This window comes from Lutra lutra, chromosome 15 (assembly GCF_902655055.1).
Source record: "Lutra lutra chromosome 15, mLutLut1.2, whole genome shotgun sequence".
In the NCBI taxonomy this organism is placed as follows: Eukaryota; Metazoa; Chordata; class Mammalia; order Carnivora; family Mustelidae; genus Lutra; species Lutra lutra.
This window is the reverse complement of record NC_062292.1, coordinates 63866585-63887531: the sequence shown is the minus strand read 5'-3', so window position 1 is coordinate 63887531 and position 20947 is coordinate 63866585. Positions and strand designations below refer to the sequence as shown.

The following is a 20947-nucleotide window of genomic DNA, read 5'->3' as shown; positions in this document are numbered from 1 at the left end:
ATCTCAAGAGAAAATTTGTCCACTAAAGTAGAAAAATCAGATTATTGCAGATTATAGGTAAATGTATAAGGGCTTTAAAAGAAACGATAAGGGAGTTTTTTGTGTATTTGTTTTCCCCACTTGGTGGTTTGCCTTGTCAAGACTAGTCTTTCCTAAAATGGACGTCGTTAGGGATATTTTATGGTCCTCCCTGTTTGTGTGAAACCAAGACCAAAATTACTTTGGAGAGAAGATTGAGATCTTTAGTGGATTCTGGAGGGCTATCCAGACACAGAATCATGCAGGAAAGATAACTTTAGAAATAGAAGTAGCTAGCATCATTGATACGAAGAAGTCAGCTAGAGTAGTATCTCCCTGCGTTCCCGTCCCCTGCTGCTGTGATAATCACACACACACACACACACACACACACACACACAGAGCATTTGAGACTACTGTTAACGTGAGTTTATGCCATTTTTGTAGTTTCTGCCTAGAACTTTAAAAAATTAATTTTTGCCTCAAGCCAGCATTCTCCCCATTTTTTACAACAAAAAGTAAAATAATTTTCTTAGATATCTGTATTTAACAACTCCTTTATAATAACTCCTAATAATCTCTTTTCTCAGAAAACTCGTTGGCTCCGTTTGCTGTAGACTCACCTTCTCCCTCCCTGCCCCGCGTGGCTGCCATGGTCACCCTCTGTAGGATGCGGTTCAGTCTTCAGGAAATTCTCTTTCTGCCAGTAGTCCTGAGTAAAGTGAACTTTCTAAAATGAAACATCTTGTAAACATTATGTCTGACAAACTCCTATGGTTAAACTCTTCATGCATTTAGTGTTTGATCTTTTTCCTTAAGACATTTTTTTGGATTTCCACCCTGTCGGCACTCAACAAATCACGGCTGAGAACAAGTTTCAGGGGTCCTAATTTATTTCCCCAAGTCACACACTGTCCGGCTTTTGGAAAACTCTGTATTAGAGCTGACAGAGTTTTGAACTTGATTAGCTTGAGTTATTGAATGGAGTAATTTGAGGTGCAGGGTCAAAGACTTGCTGGCCTGATCCCTGGTCAGAGCATATAACTAGCATTTTGTGGGAGAGCTTTCTCTGGGGAAACAGTCCTGACCTGGTTTAGAAACACTTCCCCTGCAAACTCTCATTAAGAGAGAAGAATGATTTAGAAGCTACTGTCATATCCTTGGGAAAGTATTTACAAGAAAGTTTGTTGACCAAGAAACTCTAAATTAATTCTACTTTAAAAAAAGAGAGGCGGGGGGGTGCCTGGGTGGTGTGGTTGGCGAAGGGGCTGACTTCAGCTCAAGTCATGATCTCAGGGTCCTGGGATTAGCCTGCTGGCTCCCGGCTCAGTGGGGTGTCTGCCTCTCCCACTGCCCCTCATCCCACTTGCACGTGCACACACGCTCTCTCTCTCAAATAAATAAAATCTTAAAAAGAGAGAGAGATGCAGATCAGGGTACCTGACTGGCTCAGTCAGTAGAGCATGCAACCCTTGATTTAGGGGCTGTGTTCAAGCCCCATGTTGGGTATAAATTTATTTTTAAAAAACTGTTTTTAAAAAAGAGGCATATGGGGGCGCCTGGGTGGCTCAATGGGTTAAAGCCTCTGCCTTCGGCTCGGGTCATGATCCCAGGGTCCTGGGATCTAGGCCCACATTGGTCTCTCTGCTCAGCAGGGAGCCTGCTTCCTCCTCTCTCTCTGCCTGCCTCTCTCCCTACTTGTGATTTCTGTCTGTCAAATAAATGAATAAAATCCTTAAAAAAAAATAAAGTAAAAAGGAGGCATATGTATGAAATTACTGATATTTGACCCACAAAAAAAAAAAAAAACAGTTTTGTATGGTCCAACCTTACACTTTTTGTGTGCATAAAAGGGAAGGTCAGAGTCAGGTGGACATATGTGGAGATTCCCACCAGGTTTGATGTGAGAACCATATCTTAAAGCAAAATGAGTTTGTACAAGTCTTAGGATTTCAAGCTAATCTTTCCTCTTTTGACCTTGGCAGCATTTATCAGGTTTGAACATAGTGTCAGAATTTTCCTCTTGTGAAATGTAAACCTTGGCTCACTCTTGGGCCATCTGTAGTGCGCTAATAGTTTTGATTTATTCTTGCTGTGGCTGACATGCATATTAATGGTGCTGATGCAAGCTTTACATTTCCTTTTATCGGTCTGTAGTTACACTGCGTACGTTAGTGGCACAAATACTGCATTCATATTAGATGTTTATATTAACTATTTCTAGCTTGAGGGTGAGTAGTGTACTTCGCTTATGTTTTTACTATAATGGGAAGCTCTACATCATAGACACTTTAGTAGACTTTTAAAATGATTACATTCTGCTTAGTTTTACTACCTCTAATTTTTTTTATTTAAGATACCACTGTGTGTATCTGTGTATTTTAATGGTTTCAGATTTTTTGTTTGTTTCAGATTTCTTAATTATCTTTGCTTTTCAGTTGCTTTCATGTTGGACACATTTGATTTCTGATCAGCAATTAATACAGCTTTTAGAAAACGAGATAAATTCAGAATGTTTGACTTTGTTAAAGAGCTTTGGAAGGGCTACTTCTCACTGCTGCTCTGGCGGTCCTATTTCCAGGCTCTGCTGTGCTCTTGACTTAGTTCGGTAGCTTGCCAGAGACTTGGCGAGATAAATGAGGTAAAGTGATAGAAAACAAGAGCTCCCCAAGAGAGGAACATAGATGAGAAAAAAAATAATGCAAAGCTGTTTTTGAAATGAGGATAGATACTTTTTATTTTTGATATGATTTTAACAGTTTTATATTGAAAAACCAAGCCCATCTCTGGAATCCAGTGGATATGGACCAAATATGAAATGTTAAGAGGGCCCTGACATGCGAGATTCGAAGAACAGAGGCCGGTGTTGGTCCAAATAAAAACTGCTCAGTGTCCGAGTGCAGCCTGTTACAGGCTGTTTGCCTCATTCCCCAGGAAACATCACTAGATATTAACTACATGCCTTCCTTCAAAGATACGGGGCTCCCTCCTTAGGTCAGAGTTTCCTAATACAAGAGAAGCTGTCTTACCTAGTATTATCAGGATTACTGGATCATCTATGAATTAACAAAATTTGTTAAGGCAGGAGATCAAAATAATGTGTATATTTTAAATTTATTTCATTTAATTATATAAATGTGGACTCGTTTGCCAAGCTTTGATGTAGGGCCAACACCTTTTCTTTGGGTCCAGATCCAGGACAGTGCCAAGTTGCCTCTCAGTGCAGACTACATGCACAGTGCATCAACCGTAATTTCCAGTATCAGTTCCTCTTCCTCTAAATTAGATTAAGAATTTAAAGATTTTTTTTAAGCAATCTGAATGCAGACTAGTATGGTTTCTCCTCAGTCATTTAAAAAAAATTTTTTTTAACATTTTTTTAAAAATTTATTTATTTGACAGACACAAGCAGGCAGAGAGGCAGGCAGAGAGAGAGGAGGAAGCAGGCTCCCGGCTAAGCAGAGAGCCCGTTGTAGGGCTCGATCCCAGGACTCTGGGATCATGACCTGAGCCGAAAGCAGAGGCTTTAACCCACTGAGCCACCCAGGCGCCCCTAGAGAGTACTTTGTACTTGGTCACTGTCACCGAGTGTGGGGACACTTCCAGGGTGAGTCACAGATAGCGCTGTCTTCTCTGTGTCTCCTGTCAACTGCTAAGCCCAGGGTCCTGGGCTCGAGCCCCCCCGCATGGGGCTCTCTGCTCGGCAGGGAGCCTGCTTCCTCCTCTCTCTCTCTGCCTGCCTCTCTGCCTACTTGTGTCTGTCAAATAAATAAATTTAAAAAAAAAAATCTTAAAAAAAAAATTAAAAAAACAAAACTGCTTTAACCCACTAAGCCACCCAGGCACCCCTCTCCTCAGTCTTTTTTTTTTCCCTCTATTTTTTTTTTTAATTTTTTTATTTTTTTCAGCATAACAGTATTCATTATTTTTGCACCACACCCAGTGCTCCATGCAATCCGTGCCCTCTACAATACCCACCACCTGGTGCCCCCAACCTCCCACCCCCCACCCCTTCAAAATTCTCAGATCGTTTTTCAGAGTCCATAGTCTCTCATGGTTCACCTCCCCTTCCAATTTCCCTCAACTCCCTTCTCCTCTCCATCTCCCCTTGTCCTCCATGCTATTTGTTATGATCCACAAATAAGTGAAACCATATGATAATTGACTCTCTCTGCTTGACTTATTTCACTCCGCATAATCTCTTCCAGTACCGTCCATGTTGCTACAAAACTTGGGGATTCATCCTTTCTTTCTTTCTTTTTTTTTTTTTTTACAGCTTTATAAACATATATTTTTATCCCCAGGGGTACAGGTCTGCGAATCGCCAGGTTTACACACTTCACAACACTCACCATAGCACATACCCTCCCCAATATCCATAACCCCACCCCCTCTCCCAACCCCCTCCCCCCATCAACCCTCAGTTTGTTTTGTGAGATTAAGAGTCACTTATGGTTTGTCTCCCTCCCAATCCCATCTTGTTTCATTTACTCTTCTCCTACCCCCTCAACCCCCCATGTTGCATCTCCTCTCCCTCATATCAGGGAGATCATATGATAGTTGTCTTTCTCCGATTGACTTATTTCGCTAAGCATGATACCCTCTAGTTCCATCCACGTCGTTGCAAATGGCAAGATTTCATTTCTTTTGATGGCTGCGTAGTATTCCATTGTGTATATATACCACATCTTCCTTATCCATTCGTCTGTAGATGGACATCTAGGTTCTTTCCATAGTTTGGCTATTGTAGACATTGCTGCTATAAACATTCGGGTGCACGTGCCCCTTCGGATCACTATGTTTGTATCTTTAGGGTAAATACCCAGCAGTGCAATTGCAGGGTCATAGGGTAGTTCTATTTTCAACATTTTGAGGAACCTCCATGCTGTTTTCCAGAGTGGTTGCACCAGCTTGCATTCCCACCAACAGTGTAGGAGGGTTCCCCTTTCTCCGCATCCTCGCCAGCATCTGTCATTTCCTGACTTGTTCATTTTAGCCATTCTGACTGGTGTGAGGTGATATCTCATGGTGGTTTTGATTTGTATTTCCCTGATGCCGAGTGATGTGGAGCACTTTTTCATGTGTCTGTTGGCCATCTGGATGTCTTCTTTGCAGAAATGTCTGTTCATGTCCTCTGCCCATTTCTTGATTGGATTATTTGTTCTTTGGGTGTTGAGTTTGCTAAGTTCTTTATAGATTTTGGACACTAGCCCTTTATCTGATATGTCGTTTGCAAATATCTTCTCCCATTCTGTCAGTTGTCTTTTGGTTTTGTTCACTGTTTCCTTTGCTGTGCAAAAGCTTTTGATCTTGATAAAATCCCAAAAGTTCATTTTTGCCCTTGCTTCCCTTGCCTTTGGTGATGTTCCTAGGAAGATGTTGCTGCAGCTGACGTCGAAGAGGTTGCTGCCTGTGTTCTCCTCGAGGATTTTGATGGATTCCTTTCTCACATTGAGATCCTTCATCCATTTTGAGTCTATTTTCGTGTGTGGTGTAAGGAAATGATCCAATTTCATTTTTCTGCATGTGGCTGTCCAATTTTCCCAACACCATTTATTGAAGAGGCTGTCTTTGTTCCATTGGACATTCTTTCCCGCTTTGTCGAAGATGAGTTGACCATAGAGTTGAGGGTCCATTTCTGGGCTCTCTATTCTGTTCCATTGATCTATGTGTCTGTTTTTGTGCCAGTACCATGCTGTCTTGATGATGACAGCTTTGTAATAGAGCTTGAAGTCCGGAATTGTGATGCCACCAACTTTGGCTTTCTTTTTCAATATTCCTTTGGCTATTCGAGGTCTTTTCTGGTTCCATATAAATTTTAGGATTATTTGTTCCATTTCTTTGAAAAAAATGGATGGTACTTTGATAGGAATTGCATTAAATGTGTAGATTGCTTTAGGTAGCATAGACATTTTCACAATATTTATTCTTCCAATCCAGGAGCATGGAACATTTTTTCCATTTCTTTGTGTCTTCCTCCATTTCTTTCATGAGTACTTTATAGTTTTCTGAGTATAGATTCTTAGTCTCTTTGGTTAGGTTTATTCCTAGGTATCTTATAGTTTTGGGTGCAATTGTAAATGGGATGGACTCCTTAATTTCTCTTTCTTCTGTCTTGTTGTTGGTGTAGAGAAATGCAAACTGATTTCTGTGCATTGATTTTATATCCTGACACTTTACTGAATTCCTGTACAAGTTCTAGCAGTTTTGGAGTGGAGTCTTTTGGGTTTTCCACATAGAGTATCATATCATCTGCGAAGAGTGATAGTTTGACTTCTTCTTTGCCGATTTGGATGCCTTTAATTTCCTTTTGTTGTCTGATTGCTGAGGCTAGGACTTCTAGTACTATGTTGAATAGCAGTGGTGATAATGGACATCCCTGCCGTGTTCCTGACCTTAGCGGAAAAGCTTTCAGTTTTTCTCCATTGAGAATGATATTTGCGGTGGGTTTTTCATAGATGGCTTTGATAATATTGAGGTATGTGCCGTCTATCCCTACACTTTGAAGAGTTTTGATCAGGAAGGGATGCTGTACTTTGTCAAATGCTTTTTCAGCATCTATGGAGAGTATCATATGGTTCTTGTTCTTTCTTTTATTAATGTGTTGTATCACATTGATTGATTTGCGGATGTTGAACCAGCCTTGCAGCCCTGGAATAAATCCCACTTGGTCGTGGTGAATAATCCTTTTAACGTACTGTTGAATCCTATTGGCTAGTATTTTGGCGAGAATTTTTGCATCTGTGTTCATCAAGGATATTGGTCTGTAGTTCTCTTTTTTGTTGGGATCCTTGTCTGGTTTTGGGATCAAGGTGATGCTGGCCTCATAAAATGAGTTTGGAAGTTTTCCTTCTATTGCTATTTTTTGGAACAGTTTCAGGAGAATAGGAATTAGTTCTTCTTTAAATGTTTGGTAGAATTCCCCCGGGAAGCCGTCTGGCCCTGGGCTTTTGTTTGTTTGGAGATTTTTGATGACTGTTTCAATCTCCTTACTGGTTATGGGTCTGTTCAGGCTTTCTATTTCTTCCTGGTTCAGTTGTGGTAGTTTATATGTCTCTAGGAATGCATCCATTTCTTCCAGATTGTCAAATTTGTTGGCGTAGAGTTGCTCATAGTATGTTCTTATAATTGTCTGTATTTCTTTGTTGTTTGTTGTGATCTCTCCTCTTTCATTCATGATTTTATTGATTTGGGTCCTTTCTCTTTTCTTTTTGATAAGTCTGGCCAGGGGTTTATCAATCTTATTAATTCTTTCAAAGAACCAGCTCCTAGTTTCGTTGATTTGTTCTATTGTTTTTTTGGTTTCTATTTCATTGATTTCTGCTCTGATCTTTATGATTTCTCTTCTCCTGCTGGGTTTAGGGTTTCTTTCTTGTTCTTTCTCCAGCTCCTTTAGGTGTAGGGTTAGGTTGTGTACCTGAGACCTTTCTTGTTTCTTGAGAAAGGCTTGTACCGCTATATATTTTCCTCTCGGGACTGCCTTTGTTGTGTCCCACAGATTCTGAACCGTTGTGTTTTCATTATCATTTGTTTCCATAAATTTTTTCAATTCTTCTTTGATTTCCTGGTTGACCCATTCATTCTTTAGAAGGATGCTGTTTAGTCTCCATGTATTTGGGTTCTTTCCAAATTTCCTCTTGTTATTGAGTTCTAGCTTTAGAGCATTGTGGTCTGAAATATGCAGGGAATGATCCCAATCTTTTGATACCGGTTGAGACTTGATTTAGGACCAAGAATGTGATCTATTCTGGAGAATGTTCCATGTGCACTAGAGAAGAATGTGTATTCTGTTGCTTTGGGATGAAATGTTCTGAATATATCTGTGATGTCCATCTGGTCCAGTGTGTCATTTAAGGCCTTGATTTCCTTGTTGATCTTTTGCTTGGATAATCTGTCCATTTCAGTGAGGGGAGTGTTAAAATCCCCTACTATTATTGTATTCTTGTCGATGTGTTTCTTTGATTTTGTTATTAATTGGTTTATATAGTTGGCTGCTCCCACGTTAGGGGCATAGATATTTAAAATTGTTAGATCTTCTTGTTGGACAGTTCCTTTGAGTATGATATAGTGTCCTTCCTCATCTCTTATTATAATCTTTGGCTTAAAATCTAATTGATCTGATATAAGGATTGCCACTCCTGCTTTCTTCTGATGTCCATTAGCATGGTAAATTCTTTTCCACCCCCTCACTTTAAACCTGGAGGTGTCTTCGGGTGTAAGATGAGTTTCTTGTAGGCAACATATAGATGGTTTTTGTTTCTTTATCCATTCTGATACCCTGTGTCTTTTGATTGGGGCATTTAGCCCATTAACATTCAGGGTAAGTATTGAGAGATATGAATTTAGTGCCATTGTATTGCCTGTAAGGTGACTGTTATTGTATATTGTCTCTGTTTCTTTCTGATCTACTACTTTGAGGGTCTCTCTTTGCTTAGAGGACCCCTTTCAATATTTCCTGTAGAGCTGGTTTGGTATTTGCAAATTCTTTCAGTTTTTGTTTGTCCTGGAATCTTTTAATCTCTCCGTCTATTTTCAATGATAGCCTAGCTGGATATAGTATTCTTGGCTGCATGTTTTTCTCATTTAGTACTCTGAATATATCATGCCAGCTCTTTCTGGCCTGCCAGGTCTCTGTGGATAAGTCTGCTGCCAATCTAATATTTTTACCATTGTACGTTACAGACTTCTTTTCCCGGGCTGCTTTCAGGATCTTTTCTTTGTCACTAAGACTTGTCAATTTTACTATTAGGTGATGGGGTGTAGACCTATTCTTATTGATCTTGAGGGGGGTTCTCTGAACCTCCTGGATTTTGAGGCTTGTTCCCTTTGCCATATTGGGGAAATTCTCTCCAATAATTCTCTCCAATATACCTTCTGCTCCCCTCTCTGTTTCCTCTTCTTCTGGAATCCCAATTATTCTAATGTTGTTTCGTCTTATGGTGTCACTTATCTCTCGAATTCTCCCCTCGTGGTCCAGTAGCTGTTTGTCCCTCTTTTGCTCAGCTTCTTTATTCTCTGTCATTTGGTCTTCTATATCGCTAATTCTTTCTTCTGCCTCATTTATCCTAGCAGTGAGAGCCTCCATTTTTGATTGCACCTCATTAATAGCTTTTTTGATTTCAACTTGGTTAGATTTTAGTTCTTTTATTTCTCCAGAAAGGGCTTTTATATCTCCTGAGAGGGTTGCTTTAATATCTTCCATGCCTTTTTCAAGCCCGGCTAGAACCTTGAGAATCATCATTCTGAACTCTATATCTGACATATTACCAATGTCTGTATTGATTAGGTCCCTAGCCTTTGGTACTGCCTCTTGTTCTTTCTTTTGTTGTGAATTTTTCCGCCTTGTCATTTTGTCCAGATAAGAGTTTATGAAGGAGCAAGTAAAATACTAGAAGGGTGGCAACAACCCCAGGAAAATATGCTTTAGCCAAATCAGAAGAGATCCCGAATTGTGAGGGGGGAGAAAGGGGATAAAAAGGGGTTCAGAAAGAAAGAAAGAAAAAAACTATTAAAAAAAAGAAAACTGATAAAGAAAAAATATAAAAAGGAAAAAAAATATATATTAGATAAATATATATTAGATAAAATATATATATCTAATATATATTAGATAACTATTTAAAAAACGTTAAAAAAAGAAAACGGTAAAAGTTAAAAAAAATTTAGCAGAACAAGAGAAAAAAAAAATTGAAAAAGAAGAAAAAATTAAATTAACTGCAAGGCTAAAAAATCATGGGGAGAAAGCCATGAGTTCCGTGTTTGCTTTCTTCTCCTCTGGAATTCCGCCGTTCTCCTTGGTAGGTGAACTTGGTCCTGGCTGGGTTTCCCGTAGATCTTCTGGGGGAGGGGCCCGTTGTAGTGATTCTCAAGCGTCTTTGCCCCAGGCGGAGTTGCACCGCCCTTACCCGGGGCCGCGCTGAGTCATCCGCTCGGGTTCGCTTTCGGAGCTTTTGTTCCCTGAGCGCTTTCCGTAGAGTCCGGAGGACGGGAATGAAGATGGCGGCCTCCCGGTGTCCGGCCCGGAGGAGCCGAGAGCCCGGGGCCCCACTCCTCAGTGCGCCCTCAGAGAACAGCTCCCAATGACTCCCGCCACCCTGGCCTCCGGCCGCGCTCCGAGCCAACCGAGCCTGCGACCGGTTCAAGGCAACCCTGAGCTGAGAGTCACTCCTCGGCTCTGTCTCTGCAGCCGGCTTCCCCGTTCTAATACCGGTAAGCTCTGCGACACTGAGACACCCCCGATCCTTCTGCGACCCTGCGGGACCTGAGGCCGCGCTTACCCCGCCTGGGCTTCACCCCGGTTAAGCCTCTGGAGCGATGTCCCTCAGCAGAACAGACTTTTAAAAGTCCTGATTTTGCTCCGTTGCTCCGCCGCTCGCCGGGAGCCGGCCCCTCCCCCCGCGGTCTATCTTCCCGTCGCTTTGGATTCACTTCTCCGCCAGTCCTACCTTGCAGAAAGTGGTTGATTTTCTGTTTCTGGAATTGCTGTTCTTCTTCTCTTCAATCTCCCGTTGGATTTGTAGGTGTTTGCAATCTTTAGATAAGCTATTTAGCTGATCTCCCGCTACCCGAAGTAGTCTCAGCTGCTACTTCTCCGCCATCTTGACTCCTCCTCTCCTCAGTCTTTTATGGTTGTCTTGGAATGAGTGAATTTTTTAAACTATTCACTTTTATTAAATCTTGTTCTCCTTTTCACACATTTTTAATCTTTCAAGATTGATTTATTTATCAGAGAGCGGGAGGGAGCACGAGTGGGAGGGGCAGCGGGGGAGGGAGAGAGACTCTCAGGTGGACTCCACACGGAGCTTGGAGCCCAGCATGGGGCTCAGTCTCGTGACCCTGAGATTGCTACCTGAGCTGAAACCAAGAGTCGGATGCTTAGCTAACAGCGTCACCCACACGCCCAGTTTCCCTAAATTTTTTTTTAAATTACACAGTTACCCTAACAAATACATTAGCAAAAGTAGTTCTGGAAGAAAAAACACAACTAGTCATGAGCATTCTCTTGTGCTGGGGCCGCCAGTCAGGTTTAGAGGGGAGTGGGAAGGGCCATTTAATGTCAGTGGTCAGTTTAAGTTGGAGGTCAGTTCCCACTCTACACGGATATGTAGAGTCAACATTAGACGACACTGAGTAGGACCTTGATTTTATTGTGAATTACCATTTCACCCTCCAGCTGAGCAAAATGTGGTCCTGTTCTTGTGATAGGTTAGTCTCCAGTGCTTCAGCCCTCTTAAGAAGAGAAGAAACACAGTTTTGGATGCTGCCTTATGCACTAATGTTTCAGTTTTCTTTTAACAAAGTGCTTGGAAAAGGGAATTGGGAGAATTGTATGAAATAGCAGATTTTCTCATGCATGATATTGCATAACATTGGAAAACTAATGTTTTATTCTCACAGTGAAGTGTTTTCCCACCAGACTTTCTCTGACTTCTTCTGGGAATAAAAATATAAATGTGTTGATGATAGTGTCTGTCCACAAAGTTTCCTCCCTGAAGATATCCCATGGTAACTCAGTCCCATGGAGGCTTTTCAGGAGTGCATTTGGAGAGATCCTAAAACTAGTCACATAGATTACAGTGACAGTGCCAAAATAAAACCACTGAAAACATCACTAACAGGATTAATGATATGTAAAAAGGAGTGAGATGAACATAGTTGGGGAGAAAAAAGTCGTTCAGAGTTCACTGTTACAGCAAGGAACATTTAATTTGAGGAAGTGAAAGTAAATGTTAAATGAATTATCTACACTCTCCCAGATGTTTCTGTGTATAAATTATTTTTTTAAGATTTTATTTATTTATTTGAGAGAGAGAGAGTGAGAGAGAGAGCATGAGAGGGGAGAAGGTAAGAGAGAGAAGCAGAGTCCCCACGGAGCCGGGAGCTCAAAGTGGGCCTTGATCCCTGGACTCCGGGATCATGACCTGAGCCAAAGGCAGTCGCTTAACCAACTGGGCAACCTAGGCGCCCTATAAATTATTTTTTAATATAAGTTAAGTACTATTAGAATTGTACTATACTGGCTTTGATTCCCTGCAGTTCTGTGGTAAACAAGCACTTTAAAGATTTTTGTTTATTTGAGAGAGAGAAAGGGAGAGAGAGATTGAGAGAGTGAACACAAGCAAGGGGAAGGAGTCGAAGGAGAAGCAGACTCCACGCTGAGCAAGGAGCCTGGTGAGGGACTCCGTGCCAGGACCCTGGGATCATGACCTGAACCGAAGGCAGACACTTAACTGACTGAGCCACGCAGGAGCCCCCCACAAACACTTTAAATTCTAGGTGTCCTCCCTGTCCCCCACCCTCCGCAGTTTGCAAACTTTAATAAATAGAGGTAAGGCTGGTTAACTGTAATAATTTTTATGCGTTCAAGATGTGATTCTTCTTTCTCATAAATAATAATGTGTTTTTTTGCTTTCTCCTGCAAAAGTAACTACTTCATTTGAAATTTAATGAAGAAAGAAAGAAGGAGACATTATGTTCAGAAAATCATGTTTAAAAACATTTAGTATGGCATCTAGATCTTAGCACGAAACTCAGATTTAAGTCTGAGCCTGACCTTAACCCATGACCAATAGAATCCAAGTGTGTTTATTTTTACAGAAGCTTTAATTTGGGGCTTGCAAATTTGTTGGTTTGTTTTCTCATTCAATTTTGGGGACCCTGAAGCAGTATTTTAATTATAGGAATTAAGCTATTTATAATTTTATGGCATGAAGATCAGCAAATTTTGTTTCTTCTTGGCTATATTATGTTATCTTACTGAGAAATGTGTGATCTTTGTGTCTAACAATGCACTTAAAAAAAAGTCTCCCGTGCTCCAGTGCTGGAATTCTAGCAGGACAGCTTCACTCATCTCTCCCCACTTGAGAAAAAAAAAATCTGTTCTCACAGAAGTGCTGCCTTGAGTTAAACAAAGGACAAGCAGTTACTGGAAATGTTGTCTATACAGTTCTGTTCATGTATATTCATTTCAGTTTGTTGCATTCTAGATTTTTCCTTCACTTTGCTGATAAATGCATTTCATAATCCCATTGACCTTTGAGCTAATAAGTTCCTTGAATTTTTATTACCTTCAACTGCGTTAAATCCTACTTGTAATGAGTCCTTCTCTGTAGCAAGTTCACTGAGTAAGTGTTGAACTGAAGGGGGCAGAGGAGAAGAGAAGGAAGTAGGAGAGATTCTGATCAGGTTCAGTTCTGTCTGTCTGTCTGTCTGTTTGACCATGCGCCCTTCAGTAGAAACACTAATGTATGTTGTTTTCTTTTTTTTTGTTTGTTTTTGTTTTTGCTGTGACAATTCCCGCTTTTGCTAGGAAAAAGGAATTATTGATGTTTAAGCAATAGTTCATATCTAAATCATAAGTCATTTATAATCTGTTTTGGAATACCTACAGTTGTACGTACCTTTTCCCAAAAAACACATACTCCCAGCCTCCTTTTTTTTGAAGCCAGACTCCTCTTGGCTCATCTTCCTTTTAGGATTTATGTGGTTGAAACCAGAAACCTCAGATGCCACGGGTCATTTATAGATTATCAAATGTTGGCATACTTTATAACTGTCCTTTATAACTTTATAACTGTGCTAGATGTGCATTTATAATTTTTTAAATTCTTCCATTGAATTGTGTGCTTTTTAAGGGTAAGGACTGTGTATCTTCTTCAGTGCGTGCTTCCTGCTTACCGAACGAGATCTAATGCTGTGTGGTGGCTTCAGAGGGAGAGGGGAAGCTCAGCAGGCAGAGTTTCAGGCTCTGGCCTTGACTGCAAGCTCCAGATGGAATCTCTGTTTTAGATACCAGTAATTTGGGATCTGCAATGGGGGGGGGGGTGGCAGAAATGTTCCTCCTCTTTAAGGAAAAAAAAAGTGAAAATGACTGTATTGGGTAGATAATTTCAGTATCTTGTAATATTATCTAGCCTAGCCCCCTCATTTTATAGGATTGGACACAGAGCCAGATCATACAGCTGTCAGTGGCTAGATCTAGAGTGACAGTCCTGTTCGGACTCCTTACCAGTAGCCTTTAAAGTGTTTACACAGCGTGTATGTTACCAGAACTGAGGAGTTCTCTAAGGATACTACGTGGCACCTGGGAATGATCAACACTCAGTAAATCATAAGATGATTTGTAATTAATTGCCTCTAAGCCAAGTTAAAATAAAAAATGTCATTTTTGGTTGTGATCCCAGTGAAATGTTGGCATCTCAGGAACTCTGATTTGGACCTATTAAAAGACTAAGCCAGTGGTTCTAACAGGTTGTTCTTTGTTATTCCTAGGATCACCTGCTGTTACCGGCCACCACCCACAACAAGACCACAAGACCAAAAATGTCAATAGTGTTACCAGCAATAAACATAAATGGTAAGTTTAAATTTGGGTTTATGAATAACACAAGTTTGCTTTCTTTAAGCAGTATTCTCTGGATGAGCCAAGAGACATTTAAAATATTTGGTTGGTCAGATATATATCCATGCGTTAATTTTGAAACATTTTCCACTTTTTCCACAAAAGATTATTTTAAAATCCCTATACTCTCTATTACTGTATTTTTAATTCATTCTCTTGTTTACAGAATTGGAAAAGTTAGCATCTTAACTGCTCTACAGGCTTACTGTGGCCTCTCAGGTTATACATACAGTGTAAGAATTCCCTGCTCGGTTCTGAGAGTGAATTTGTAAGTTGCGTTTTGGGAATTCAGAGCAGTTTCCTGAATTCTGTAAATGGTGACGTAATTCCCAGAGCAAGCATCACAAGCCTCTTTAGTCCACAGTCCTGATGTGTTTGGTATCGATCGTGTTACCATTCCATTTTGTTCTCCTACTAGTGCTGGGTATTACATAAATTACAAATAATGCTATAATACCTTGAGATCATCTAAAGATTTTAGTTAACCCATCTTGCTTATAATCTAGAAAGAAAAATCAGCCCAGAAACCACTGTGCTCCAAAGAGTAGGTCTCATAAAGAATATACAAAGTACTAAAGACATTTAGGAAAGGCGAGATTACTTCCAGCTGGCTCTTCATGGGGAAGAGAAAGAGCTTACTCGTGGAGCCCGCCGTGTGCTGTAAATGAGCACAGTGTATATTGTTGACGAGTGCTTTCTCTGACATATCATGTTAGGCTCTGATGAAACAAGGAGGGTTGGCTGTCCTTCTCAAATTCTTTTATCTGGTTTAATGGAACTACCCGTATATTTTTTTATCCAGTAGTAAGAACCTCATAGTTTATGAATAAGCCAAAAAGTGGAAAGCCTTTTGAACTAACCCACAGCTGAACCAGTCCACATTCTGACGGATGATCATAGTTAAACAACCAAATATAATTATTAAAAAACAAAAACAAAAAACAGGGATTCTAGATAAATTCCAATAAAATTTAGTCTTTACTATTTGATATTTGTTGTACATTTTAAGACCACAGAGGACTGTAGAGTTTCTTGGAGCTGTGTGCACACTGCTTACTAGAAATGCTTGGAGCTCAGACGGGCACCCGGGTGGCTCAGTTGGTTGAGGGCTGGCCCTCAGGTTTGGCTCAGGTCATGATCTCCTGAGATCGTGGGGTCGAGCCCCACATTGGGCTCCATGCGTAGCGCAGAGTCTGCTTGAGAGTCTCTCCCTTTGTCCCTCTCCAGTTCAGGTTGTCTAATATTAAATAAATAAATAAAACCTTAAGAAAACAAAGAAATATTGAGGAGGTCATGATCTCAGGCTGTGAGATTGAGCCCCACCTAGTGTGGAGCCTGCTTAAGCTCCTCTCTCTCCTCCCTCTGCCCCTCCCCACCCAACCTCTCTTAAAAAGAAAAAAACAAATGCTTAGGAGGCAGCTTGATTTCTTTTTTTAAAGATTTATTTATTTTAGAGCATGTGTGTGCACGTGTGCACGTGTGCAGGGGCGGGGGCAGAGGGAGAGAGAGAGAAAGAGAATCTCAAGCAGACCCCCCTACTGAGTGCAGAGCCCTGTGTGGGGCTTAGTCTCACGACCCTGAGATCATGACCTGAGCCAAAATAGAGTCAGACACTCAACCGACTGAGCCACAGTGGCATTATGCCGTTGGTACATAAGCATTTGTCTTGCTAAAGCATAAATGATGACATTTTCTTAGTCTTCCGAAGATATCAAGAACAAATTTTAAAAAGCAAAACTGTAACATTAAGAGGAACTTCTCTTGCTTCAGTAAAGGCATCCTCCAGAGCTCTCATGGAGCAGTCCTGCAGTACTTCGGGAAGGATGATATATTCCACAGTGCACGTATTACACTCAAAGAATACGTTTAGGAAATACAGCTTATTCTTACTTCAGAGGTGCCTGGGTTTCTCTGCTTGAACCATAATAGATTTCAGTTCCGGTCAGCTTATGCTCAGAAGGGCTATTACCTAAGCTTCAACAAGACAGAGTTCACTTAATTTTGTTCTGATATTGAATTCTTATGCAAGAGAATGCCTGGTTTTATTTTATGACAGTGAGTTTTCCATATTTACCAAGCCAAAAACAATACGATGCTGTTCGACTCTGTTGATCTTGGCCAGGGGGCTAATTTTTGAAAATGAGCCTTTCATGGATTTGAAAAATACAATCATTAGAAGATCATTTCCTTTATAATCTGGTTTTGATTTCTTTATAAATAAATTTTGCTGTTTCCTTTTTAGGGTATAGGAAACTATTTGAAAAGTTAAGATTCAAATTTAAAAAGTATTGGTTGAGTATCTGCCACGTGCCAAGTGTCGCGCTGTGCCCTCAGTCTCTTTCTGAACAGCGCCTCCACCTTCTCACTCTGACGGTTAGAATCTGACTTTGCCTCCGCACCTTGTGTGCCTGTGAGCCTACAGGTGGGGTGGGTATATCCTTGCTCCCCACTGCGACTTCCAAATGACCTCCCCTTCTTTCCCTGTCCCCGCCCCCCACCCCCCGCCATCTTCAAGGGTGTAATGTCAGGCTTTCTTCCCCTCATCCTGGTTTGTTGCCGTCTTCTCTCCCACCTTGACTGATGATTCTCCGCCACTGCTTTTGCTCCCTGGGTGACTGCAGCTTCCACGTGGAGCACTCATCCAGCACCCTGGCCTTTTTTGATCCCATTGTCTTTTGTCTTTTTTTTAAGATTATCTATTTGAGAGAGAGAGAGTGTGAGAGCATGTGCACAAGTGGGGGGAGGGGAAGAGGGAGAAACAGACTCCCTGGTGAATGGGGAGCCAGACTCGGGGCTCCATCCCAGGACCCTGAGATCATGACCTGAGCCAAAATCAAGAGCCAAATTCCTAGGCCGCCCAGGCGCCCCATCCTGTTGTGTTTTATCCTGTACCCGCGAGCCTCCCACCCACATGGTCATACTCTGGACCTCGTCGTCATCAGGAATGGCACTGCTGCAAGCCTCTCACCCTACTTACCTCTTACTGTAAACCCACACTCCCAGCTACTTCTCACCAGACAGCTGCAGGCCTCCGACCCACCGCTCTTTCCGTGCGGATCCCGTCCGGAGCGGTCCTGCCTTCCTCCTCGTCGAGCCCGCGTCCCACCCGCATAGGCGCACGGCTCTCTGGCAAGCCCCCTTACTTATGCCCTGGCTTCTTCTTTTCTTAGGTCTCACTTGTCTGTAAAAATCACCCCCTGCCCCACAGTTAAACCCAGCTCTCCTCTGTATGCCTGTTCGCGGACTCTTAAGAGCTGAAAATTACCAGAAAATACCATCTAGTCTGGACCAGCGGATTCGCTGCCCAGTGATGATTGCTCATTCCACAGGAGCAGTCGGTCCTGCCAGTCACCGCGAGGAGCTGCACTCGCCTTCTGGCGGAGACACACTTTCCTGCCCTCCCTCCCCAGTGTCCCCTCTGCCCCCCCCCCCCCGCCCCGCCCAGCTGATGAACTCGTGCTGCGTGGGGAAAACAGATGTCCTCACATCCGAGCTACGTCCCTGTCCCCCCTGGCAGCCCCTGCCCACCTGTCGCATGGGCCGAAGTCTCTTCCGTTGGGTTCGAAGCTCGGTTTGCTATTGATTAGATACGGTCACTGGGCAAGTTCATTAGTGTTTCTGTACCTCGGCTTCCTCATCTGTAAGAGGAGATGTTGGCGGTGCCCTTACCGTAGAGCTGCTGTGAGAATTAAATGAGTAAACGTGCTTTAAAGATTTTATTTTTATTTATTTGAGAGACAGTGAGAGAGAGCACGAGCGAGGAGAAGGTCAGAGGGAGAAGCAGACTCCCCATGGAGCTGGGAGCCCGATGCGGGACTCTGGAATCATGACCTGAGCCGAAGGCAGTCGTCCAACCAACTGAGCCACCCAGGCGTCCCGAGTAAACGTGCTTTAAACAGTGCCTGGCCATTGTCGCCGTGGGCACTCATGCCCCCTTTCGCTGTCATCGTCCGTGTCCTCCTAGGCGATTCCTTCCTCTTGGACCCTGCGTCCACGCCCCCTCACCTGTTGGGAGACTCGGCTCCTTGCTGATAGCCTCTCTGTGCTGCGCCATCAGCTTCTGTGCTGGTTTGGTCCCATCTGCATACTGCTCGGCCGCATACTCCCGCGGCGTGGGGACACGTCCCTCCGCGTCTTGCGTCTCCACTGGCCTTCGGGGGAGCGCTCTTGCAAGGCGTGCCTGCGCTTGCTGCCCCCGTCGGCTGGTGGCCGGTCCCCGCGCTCAGTGCGCGTGCTTCCGGACCACGGGAGACTAGATGGCAGGCGTTCCTGTATTTCCCTCCCAAATTCCTGAACCCGCGTCTGCAGAGAAAGGGAATTCTCCTACAGAAGCACAAGACAATGACCGCACTTTAAAAAGACGAGAACTTCACTGATGCTGTACAGTTTAACCGACAGTCCATATTCATGTTGCCACTTTGCCCCCAAAATGCCTGTTACAGCTTTCTGTGGGGAGAGACACAGAATCGAGGCGCAGAGCATACGGTGCACCCACTTGGCAGACCTCTTTCGTATCCTTCCGTCTAGAACCCTTGCCTTCTAAAAGTTGTCTTTCATGACATACACGCTTTATAGAAACCAGAGTCACTGAGGTATAACATAGCATATAGTAAAAATCAACAATTTTATGTATACTGTTTAATGAATCTCTAACAAATGTAAACAGTTGTGAAACTACCACTCAGTCGTGGTGAAATGTTTTTACTTCAGAAAGTCTCCTCCTATGTGCCGCAGTCATTCCCCTGAAGTGTGTTTTGACATACCCTTCTGCCGAAACACTGCATTTTGTAGGCTTCCCTGATCCCGTGGCCCATCTAGTTTTCCTCCTAGGATTAAAAACAGTTGACAAGTAGAGTCTAATCTTTCCAAATATAAATTAATTAAAGTGTTTGCTAGTTACCTTTGTGCCATATTGGTTAAGATTGGAATTTATCATCAAGAGTGAATTGAAACTATTAACCTCCTTTTAAACAATTGTTCTACAAAGGAGAACATGTGCACACAATTGAAGGATCGAGCTCTCCACGATCCAGAGATGGATTTCTTGGGCGTATTGAGTGTATGCATTTGACGCCAGTACGGCATCACTTAGCGTCTGACGCATGTGAGTTATGTGCACACAGAAACATCTGGGCACCTGTTTCTTGCAAGAGCAGAGATGTTGTGAGGACACCTCTAACATAGAAATTTTTCATCCTGAGCAGTATGAGAATTTGAGGAAGTTGAATAAAATACATTTTCTGCCATTCCTGAGGTTCAGAAGTTACATGTAACTCGGAAAGGAACATGAGTTGTGGGTCTGTCTGATCCCTCTCTCTGACTTTAGTGATGCCTGTAGGATGTTGGGGAGGGTGGTGGAAGATACACACTCAAGCAGTTATTGAGCAGTTGGTTTCTGTAGGACCCTGGATAGGGATATTGGGGAAGAGGAATTTGATTTTCTGATTTGGGCAAAGTACATTAGATTCCCAGGTCAATTAAACTATAATGTATAATGACTCTACTTTGTGGTTTTGAGCTATGGAAAAAAGTCTGTACAAGAAACAGCGAACGAGAGTAGGATATGGGTGTGAAATTAATGCCATTTAGAAAACACTAGTTACATCATTCTGTGTTTCCTGTGCCATTTTGGCCTTTGTAAGTTATTTCATTTTGCATTCTCTTTGGTAGTTGACTTCCTTGTCTCATATGACAGTTGAAAACAGGTTGGTGAAGCCGTAAGTAAGTCTGTCTTTGAGGAAGTTTTCACGCTGAAGATTATTAAAATAAAATAAAATGCAGGTATGCTTTAAAAAAAGCTTTCAGGGCGCCTGGGTGGCTCAGTGGGTTAAGCCGCTGCCTTCGGCTCAGGTCATGATCTCAGGGTCCTGGGATCGAGTCCCGCATCGGGCTCTCTGCTCAGCAGGGAGCCTGCTTCCCTCTCTCTCTCTCTCTCTGCCTGCCTCTCTGTCTACCTGTGATCTCTCTCTGTCAAATAAATAAATAAAATCTTTAAAAAAAAAAAATAAAAAAAGCTTTCAAAAAGTGATTGCACATGGTTGGCAGAGCAGTGGATGATAAATTAAAGGCTATTGCTATTTTTAAAAAACGGATTCTGGAAGTTTTCCTTGTACTATAAGTCAACATTTCCTGCTTTTAAATTATTTTCACTTATGTTGTGGTAAAACTGCTCATTTCCTTTCTTTCTTCATAAATAATTCAACAAAGTGGAACCTAGAAGTGATCTTATTTTTAATGGTAGCTACTTTGTAGACATCTTTCACAGGGAGTGAACACAGCCTATTAGTAGATGCATAATTTGACCAACCCTTTGATTGATTTGGTTTTACTGTTCCCCTTCCCTCTGTGTATCCTTTACCTAAGTTCGTGTAGGTACCTGAGCAGTAAAGAGAAAACTATTCTAATTCTACCCTGTCCTTGGTAAGGGTTCAAGTAGGTGAACAGATACCTACAAGGCTAAACTGTATTTATATTTAATCTCCAAGTAATTTTCTATGAAGAAAATCTAGAAGAACTTATTAGCAATGA

General features: G+C 42.1%; 1 protein-coding gene across 1 annotated transcript in view; it reads left to right on the top strand.

The window, feature by feature from the left end:
* Nucleotides 1–20947, top strand: part of ATF6 (activating transcription factor 6) — a 224609-nt gene that overhangs the window by 159663 nt on the left and 43999 nt on the right. The window contains exon 16 of the mRNA XM_047704064.1: nucleotides 14290–14374. Coding sequence (XP_047560020.1) covers nucleotides 14290–14374 — 85 coding nt within the window. The remainder of the gene's footprint in view (nucleotides 1–14289; nucleotides 14375–20947) is intronic.